The sequence below is a fragment of the Spermophilus citellus genome (assembly GCF_964194105.1).
Source record: "Spermophilus citellus genome assembly, chromosome: 9".
NCBI classification, from domain to species: domain Eukaryota; kingdom Metazoa; phylum Chordata; class Mammalia; order Rodentia; family Sciuridae; genus Spermophilus; species Spermophilus citellus.
The window spans coordinates 50,678,123-50,686,837 of NC_138191.1; the positions used below are offsets into that span (position 1 = coordinate 50,678,123).

Consider the following 8,715-nt stretch of genomic DNA (forward strand, 5'->3'; position numbering starts at 1 on the left):
TCTTAGCCTCTTCAACTTCCAATGCCTGGATGTCGGTGCATTTGGGACATCTTTGTGGTGAAATTGAAATGGATAAATGATTACTGTGTAGATCCTGGTCATTATTGGAACAAACTCCGGAGGGGGTAATGGGGCAGAAAAATCTGTTTTTAATCATCAATACAGAGGAAGTGGAGCTTATCGATAGAGTTCAGTGTAGTTGAGTGGTCATTTAACACCTGTCCTTCCCAGTTGAATGGACACTGAGCTGACAGTTGTAGGAGCTGATCAAGCAAAGCTGTGGGAAGGGCGTTCCCAGCTTAGGGGCGCTAGGAACGGTGGACTCCACTTGGGAATGAGGACCTCGTTCATTGGGGCTGAGCGATTGCTGTGGTCACTCTGGGCTGGGCGTGGGGACCCAAAGAGAAATGGGCATAAGGCTGATGGAACCTGTCGTGTTCCAGGCCTGAGATGGACATTGGGGGGACACAGATGAATCAAACGACGTCCTTGTCCTGGGGTAGCTTACCCTGGAAGGACTTGAACACAAGCTAGGGAGACAGGTGGGCAAAATTTAAAAACCCCTGGCTCAGAAGAGGCCTGGCCAGGGCTGCCCACCACTGCCTCCGGCGTTTCCAGACAGGAATACAGACGCGTCCTTCCAGTCTTTCCCCAGCACCTGCTGTGGCCTCAGCCCCTCGAGGGACATCCGGGCAGCTCGGACACCACTCTCGCTCCCACTTGGCAGATGGGAAAACTGAGTCTCCGTGAGCCCAAGGCAGCGTTCAAAACACTCAGCAAGAAAGGGACAAAGATCACAAGGAGGTTTCTACAAATCTGTCTCCGAGAAGCTTTGTCACAGCTGAACCTGGCTCCCCCTCCAGATTCCATCCCTTGGTGTCCTGCAAAGGGGAACCAAACCCAATCAGAGGCCGTCATCGGTTGTCATCTGGGACTGTAGAATTTGGCTAACCAGATGTCCTGCCCGCTCGAGATGCCCGGTGGCACCTGGGGAAAATCCGATTTCAGAGAATTAAAACGTAATCACATCGAGTTCCCACGCGCACACCCGCACAGCGGGCTGGAGGGCAGCCCCCTGCGGTGCTGGAGGACCCCCTGTGGCCCCCGAGGGCTGGTTCCTGTCCTTTCCCCTACAGCCCTCGGGAGGGAGGCCGCCAGGTGAGGGGTCCTGTTGGTGGACCCTCAGAGGAACCGCCCCGAGACAGTGAGGCGCGGTGACTTCCAGGTGGCCTGCCACCGTGTTGGGGCTCTGAGAAGCCACACGCCAGCCCCACCAGGCCGGGAGCTTGTTTCTGTGCTGTGTCACTCTCATCAGTAACGAAAGGGTGAATCCGGTTAAAACGACTGGATTTTGTCACCCAGGTGGCTTTGCTATGTGCTGCCTGCCTGCGTGGAGGGAGGGACTGTCCCCCACCATGTCCCCACATGGAAATGCTTTGCATTTGCCTCCCTTGAGCTCCCGGGTCTCACCCCAGGTCACAAGGACCTACCCATCTGTCACCTGCCCCAGCCTGCCAGGTGCTCTTTGAGGACAGGGACTTCTGCTGTTGCAGACGTCCGGATCAGAGGACTGGGACATCCCCTCCCCCAGAGAGCAAAGGGCCCTCCCAACCCTCCGAGTCAGGCCACAGCACAGAAGCTCAGAAAGCTCCGGGGAGTCCCGAAGATGGAGTTGTCCAGGCCAGACTGGACACCACCCCTGGGCCTCAGGGAGGAGGTAGCATCGTCCTGCAGCCACCGAAGGACAGGAAGGGCAAGAGGCGACACCACCAGGCTCGTGTTTTAGAAAGATCCTGCGGCTGCTCGCTGGAGCCCTGGGGGAGGACAGACGGCACTTCTGTCCACTCACTTTCCCTCGGGTGGCCCACGGTGGCCATAACGGTGCCCACAGGGTCCGGGAGGAGAGTGGTGTCCAGCCCCCTCTGGACATTTCCCCTGCGTCTTGGCAAAGACTCTGCGAGACTCCGCCCCATCTGAACCTGAGTCGCCTCATTTCCAGTCCTTTGGCTCTTGCCTCCTGCAGAGAGCCGTGAACTTGACCTTTCTTCACTGCCCTCTGGAATCCCCAGCTCCGTTCGTTATTTTTCCAGTTGGCAAGAAGAGGGCGGTGAGGCTTGTGAATAAACCAGCCGGGGAACACCCAAGGGAGAGCCGCGGGGGTCTCTGTCACCCCTGCCCTGAACAACCCCCCAGAGGACCAAGGGGCCCACTACCTGGAGTAGGTGTGGGGAAGACAGGTGGCGGCTGGGATCAGAGGGGAGCCCAGGAGGAGGCGCGAGCCCAGGAGGAGGTGCGAGCCGTGGACAGAGGTGCCACCTGTTTGTTAAGAATGACAGTGTTAGTTGATCACCTGCTATGTGCCAGATCCTGTCCGAGGGAAACTCCTGGTGCAGGTACCAGGCAGGTGGACGCCAGCTGCAGCCGCCACCGCCCCCCCACCCACCCAAGAGAAGATCGTGTGCCCCACCCCCACCCCGCCTCCACCCCTGAGGACGCCTCATTCCACCGAAATGTGTCTTTCCAAAAGCAAAGTGAGGCTTGGAGTGAGCAATTCCACACCTAGGAACGTAATCGTGCAGAAATCTAGCACACCCATCCACGGAAGCACAGATCTGCAAGCCCGCGCCTTGAGGTGTTGTCTGTAAGAGGAAAGAATCGGAGACAACCTAGGTGTCCATCGCTGGGGGATTGACTGTGCCGACTCCACAGGATTCAGTGCAGCCGTTAAAAGGGTGACATCTGTGTGTTGATTATTCAGGATGGCAAGACATATCATTATCTCATCATGAATGCACATTTCTGTTTATGTAATTTTAAAATGATATAAACATAGAAGCATGGACTTCATAGGTTATCATAGGGTTAAGTGGATTGATAGATTCCAAGTGCTTGGAATTCTGTCCGGCGCCACACAGTAGCATAGTCAGACGCTCTTGTGGATGTTGCTATCGCTGGTGTTTAGTTCTTAATCTGGCCGTATTTAAGCTTTCCTGGTAACTTTAAAAGCTTAGGAAAGACTGACAATTAGCCTCCCCACCAGCCTTTCTGTACATGTGGATTCTTCATAGAAAAAGCTTCCTACTCCTATGGGGCATGCCACTTTTCCTGTGATGACATCCCTCCACGGATCCATACCTGGGGCCACAACTCATCTTGACTTGCTGGGGACCATCCAATTTTAAAATTCTGTGACAGCCTGGGAAAATCAGGACAGTGGAGCCCTCTGTGGAGGCCCTTGATGACCTGGAGGATTTAGAAAAAATACAGACTAGAGTTAACTGCTTTTCATGTATACTTGGGGCAAGGGGCGGGGGGAATCCCATATGTGTGGTATATCGGATTGGAATACTAGTCAGCCCTGAAAAGGAAAGCACATGAGGACATTCTCCTAGGCAAGACAAGCCATGCACAAAAAGACAAATTCTGCAGAGTAAAGCAAAATCCCCAGGGTAGTCATAATCGTCGAGATAGAATGTACAACCATAGTTGCTGGGGGGCCCAGAAAAGGAGGAGTGGAGAGCCATTATTTAATGGGTGGTCAGCCTCTGTGTGCCAAAACAAAAAGAAAAGGAGTGGAGAGCCATTATTTAATGGGTGGTCAGCCTCTGTGTGCCAAAACAAAAAGAGCTCTGGGCGTGGGTGGCACATACAGCAAGCCCGTTCCAGATACCACTGAACCCGTGCCTACAGATGGTCAGGGTGGACGTTTTTATGTTACATGTCATTTTACCCAAGCAGCTAGCTGATGCTGTCATGGCCACTGGGAGCCAGCTTCTCACTCGGACACCAGCCAGGGGACGGAGGGCAAGGCCTCTTCCATGGGGCTCTTCCCACTCTGCGCTCTACAGAACGTCCATCCCCTGGGTCTTACACCCAGAAAACCCTCCAAGTTCAAGTCAAGCTGGGCCTTTGCTCGGCTGTCCCTGGTTCACGATGTCCTGAGCATCTGACATTCAGTCTCAGCTAACGTAGACCCAGGGCTTCCTCTCCGCCAGGTGCTACGGAGCGGGTCTTAGGTGCACGGTTTTGTATGACACTCCCAACACTCCTCATGGCTCACGCAGATGAAAGTAACTTGCTCCGAGTCTCCGTTTTCCAGAAGAGACTGTGGGGAGCAGAAGAAGATGGACTTGATAGGGAGCAGTGCTTCTTGTACTTGAAAGAGCGCCCACAGCATCCCGGAATCTCACTGAAAAGCAGAGTGGAGCTCATGGGTCTGGGGTGGGGCCTGAGACATTAAAGTCACAGACCCGGCTGTGACCCGGGAGGCATCCACTCACTCATCCCTTCTCTGTCACTTGCAGAAGATGTTCCACTGCAAAGGGCACCCACTATGATACTGAGTGTGAGGTTCCAATCCCCGTCTGGTACCCAGACAGGTACCCAGGTGCAGAAGGCTTCTCTGAGTCTCAGCCACCCAGTCTGTACAATGAGAATGGAGTACACACTGTATCTCAGGTACAATCAGACATAGCAAGAGTGTGTCGCCAGGCCTAGGACACAGTGGACATCGGACAAATGGCTTATTTGATTACTCGCAGGGTCACCCAATTCAGCTGAGATTCCCGTGTGCTTCCCGGTCGGATTCTTTCAGCATTTATTTATTTATTACCTATTTCAGCAAAGATTTCCCCACGGCTCTCAAGGTGGCAGGGATGGGTCCCCATTACGCTGGGGGCAGAGGTACTGGCCTGAAATACCACGATTTCTCATCCCATCCGCCAATGTTAGAAGGAAACTGATCAAGAGATGGGTCCCAGGAATGAGCCCTGGGAGCCTCTTTGGCACCAGGAGGAGCAAGAAGTGGGAGTGGAGGGGAGGGCAAGGGACTGGAACCCGGTAAAATGTCAACAGATCGGGAGCTGCTAATTATCCAGAGAGAACTAAATATTATGCAGGCAATTATCGACAGGCGTCTGAAAGCAGCGCAGGGGAACTTGGTCCCCAGCCCAATTCCGTGTCCTTTTGGAGAAGGGCTGGGAGGCGCCTTGGCATTCAAAGCAGGCTCTTGACACCCAGGGGGAGCGGGTAGCAGGGGTCCCCCGGCCCCACCAGGCCAGCCAATCCAGCAAGGTCCTGGGCCGGGCCCACAGTGCTGGGCTTTGAAAGGGGGCTTTATCCCCGACTCCAGGCCTGGAGCCCGCGGCCCCTCCCGTCCCCCTCCCTCCCCCAAGATGTCATCTTTTGAGACGATTTCATGTGGAAGCATCGCTAAGTAAATTCGCTAAATGCCTATTCATCCCCGTCAGATGGGGACTCGGTGAAGTGGTAAATGTGAAAATAGCCCCAGCTCAGGCCTGAAAGGCGCTTTCCGGGGTTGCCAAATGGAGCTGCGGCGCGCCTGACCCCCAGAGGCAGGGAGGCTTCGCGAGAGGCCCCCCCCCCCCCCAGCCCTGCTGGCCCCTCAGTCCTCCCACCGAGGGGCCCTGTTTATTATTCCGACTGCCGGGACCCATTCAGAGGTTAACTTGTCCCGCATTCATCAGGACGACAATAATGAACTGTCGCAGAGAGTGACGAGGGGGTTGGTAAATAGGGGCTGCCGAGGCTGAGACGGAGAGGGGGCCTCTCTGTGGCTGGGAAAGAGACATTGTTGGATTTTTTTTTTCAACATGGGTTGATTTAGTGGCCTCTTCTCCCAGGCGCTCCTTCAAGACCCTGTCCTTTGGCCAGCGACAGGTACCCAGGTGCAGGCACCGCGGGGCTCCCCCCTGGCGGGCACGGGCGCTGGTTCAGGCCAGGGGTGCAGCGCTGGCTGTGCGGCACCTGGGGTCCTCCTGCGCGTCCCCGTGGGGTGCCCCTGCGCGTCCCGGGTGCTCCCGCGTCGCCACCGCACAGCCCAGCTCCGCTCTGCGCCCCTGGGACGGAGTCACCTCTGCGCAGACCCGCGGGGCTCTCCTGGCGCCCGAGAACGGTGGCTGGCCATGGGTGTTCATTTCAGTCTCGGGATGGGACACCGGGCGGCAGGCTCATTTTCACTGCGACAGCGCCTAACTGCTCCGCGCCACCCACCCCTGCCGGAATTAGGAGTGGGTCAACACGCTGCGTCCAATGAGAGCGCAGAGGCTCCGAGTGGCGAGACTGCGGAGTCACGGGGAGGGGCAGGAGGGGGCCGGGCGCACGGAGCCGGGCAGTGTGCATGGTGTGCACGTATAGTGCGCCTACTGTGTGCCCTTCCAAGGCACCCGGTTATTCACTCCGTGTGTATGGGGGAAGGGCCTACTATGTACATGTTGAAATCAGCCGCCACCCAGAGAGCCTCAAGAGCTGCTCCCTGCACACAGCGGGCTGAGCCACATGGCTGGGCTCTCTTTCCAGATCCTTCTGTTTCTGGAGCCTGGGCATCACTTTCTAAAGCGCTGTCAAGCTTCTGCAAAGTCTAGCCTCCTTCCTTGTTCCTTGTCACCGCCCACACCGCCTCTCCGGGTCTAAGACAATGGTTAACCCCTTCCTTCTAAGTAAAACTTGGAGCCCAGAGCCCGCTGATGAAGGGGCTGTCACATCAGCGCCGTTTACCTGTTTGGGTTTATTCAGCGGAAGAGGCGACTGCGTTTCTGGCAGATGGAGACCTGTGTGACTGCCTTTTAAAATACTGTCACAGCTGTATGCACAAGCTGATTAGCTGTGACTACACTGCTGGTGCCAAGATTGATGGCGATAAATTTGGGATAACAATGCCTGGGACGAAGGCATCCATTTGTACTGCACAGCGGAGGGTTTGAAAGCTCCCTCCTCCCGTAGCCCCGTGGTGACGCGGTCTCCATGACCGTCACCAGGTGTCAGTCCAAACGCAACTCGTGTCCATTCGTTCCTTCATTCATTCAACAAACACTGAAGTAGCTCCTACTGTGTACCACCGATAAACAATGACCAGGGGCTATCCTTGGGGTGCTCACCTTGTATGGTTGGCAAGCTCAGAGTATCCAGATGGTGACAGAATGTATTACTTGAGGTCAAGTGACCAGAAGAGGCCTCCCTGAAGAGGTGACATTTGAAAAACCTGGTTGAAAAGAGCAGGCAGCACTGGGAAGATAACACAGCCAAATTTCTCAGGGACAGGGAATGCAAAGGTCCTGAGGCCGCCCTGTGTTTGGCATCAGGCTGCACACTGATGGTTGCCAAGCCCAGGGCTGAGCCCTGGAGATTCTAAAACATGTCACACGCAATGACTGGCTGTCCTCCAGGGGTTCCCAGGACAGTGGAGTGCGTGGGACAGAGCTGCCCAGACAGGCGTTTCAATGCAGGGGTGGGGTTGTCAAGAGAGCATCTCACCAGGCTGGTGATCGGGGGAAGGCAGGAGGAGCTGGGTGACACACAGGGAGACTGTGGATTCTGAGGCCCAGAAGGGAGCCAAGACCCAAAGTCTCCATAGCCCCCCCCCCCCCCGGGGGACCCTGACTTTCCTCTCTGTTTATTTCCACAGGACAAATGACCAGTTGGTGGCATTTCTCTCCCGGTACCGAGATATGAATTTCCTGAAGTCACATGGCAGGGACAATGCAAGGTAGCACATGGTCCCCTCCCCCTGTGCAAAGCAGAAATGGGAAACCTGATAATTTGGGGGCTTCCTTCGAGGCTGGTCCTGATGTTGAGATAAGTTGAGGCTGGGGGAGGGGGAGGGCCATGTTCATCTTCGGGCAAGATGGGAAGTGGCCCCTCCTGTCAGCCAAGGGACAGAGAGAAATGGAAATGTGCCTCCTGTCACAACCCTTTTCTCCCCTGAGCATTTTCCTGCCTCGTGGTCTCCGATGGCAACCCTTTGAGTAGGGCAGATCAGCCAGAACTGACTTAGTCTTGAGCGCCCCCTGTAGGAGAAATCTGAGTTCTGCCGTTGAACTCAGCATACCTGGCAAGTCAGGGTCCTGGTAGCTTGTTAATTGGCTGTTTGACCCTTTTGGTGTATCCTTTGGCTTTGTTTCAATTCAGGTGTTTCATTCGAAAATTAACAGCTCCATTGAGAGACCGCCATATAGCCGGGCAGGGGATGCACACCTGTAATCCCAGAGACAGGGGAGGCCGAGGCAGGAGGATCACGGGTTTGAGGCCAGCCACAGTCATTTAGGGAGGGCCTAAGAAACTCAGCAAGACCCTGTTTCAAAATTAAAAAATAATAATAAAAAGAGAAAAAAAAGAAAGACAGCAAAATTTCCCATGAAAATCCAGATTTCCAGCTAGTCTTGTTAGGTCCCTAACACTGTGCCTGAATTTTCTCAGGTAGGTATTACTGAGATCTAGACAAAGCCCATCCTCATCAAACCACCACGGTCCCCACCTGTCTACCTGCCCAGCCTGGCCCTGCAAGGCTGCCATCTCTGCTTCAGGTCTCTCTGCTCCTGCTAGTGCGGTATCCTTTGGCTGGTCCTGTGACTCAGTTTTCCTGGTTATCCCAAGGGTGGGACAAAAGTGAGCAATGACCTCCACGCCCCACGGCTTCAGGACACTGTTCCAAACTCCTGTCTCCTTGTCCTAAACGTTAACTTTGATTGCATTTGGCCGACCATGTGCCCCTTCTCCCTGGTTGCTCATCCCTGCCTCCATTACTAAAAGGAGCCCCCAGACTCAAAGGTGCTCTGTCGGCCTCTAGCTTACAGGTCCCTAGCTGCTCAGGCCCCTGGGGGTGGAGAGGCTGGGCACAGAATGATAGCCACTGTGACCGGTGTGCCTACTGGGGTCCCTCACTCTGGGCCCCTTCACCCATTCATTCCTAATTTCATT

The 8,715-nt window shown here is 55.1% G+C and overlaps 1 protein-coding gene across 1 annotated transcript in view; it reads left to right on the forward strand.

The window, feature by feature from the left end:
• Positions 1-973: 973 nt before the first annotated feature.
• LOC308655490 (xylosyltransferase 1-like) overlaps positions 974-8,715 on the forward strand; it is a gene marked incomplete at its 5' end in the record, with an annotated part of 46,958 nt that continues 39,216 nt past the window's right edge. The window contains 6 exon segments of the mRNA XM_081305593.1: positions 974-1,158; positions 1,554-1,773; positions 2,394-2,632; positions 4,305-4,458; positions 5,643-6,142; positions 7,424-7,504. Coding sequence (XP_081161719.1) covers positions 974-1,158; positions 1,554-1,773; positions 2,394-2,632; positions 4,305-4,458; positions 5,643-6,142; positions 7,424-7,504 — 1,379 coding nt within the window.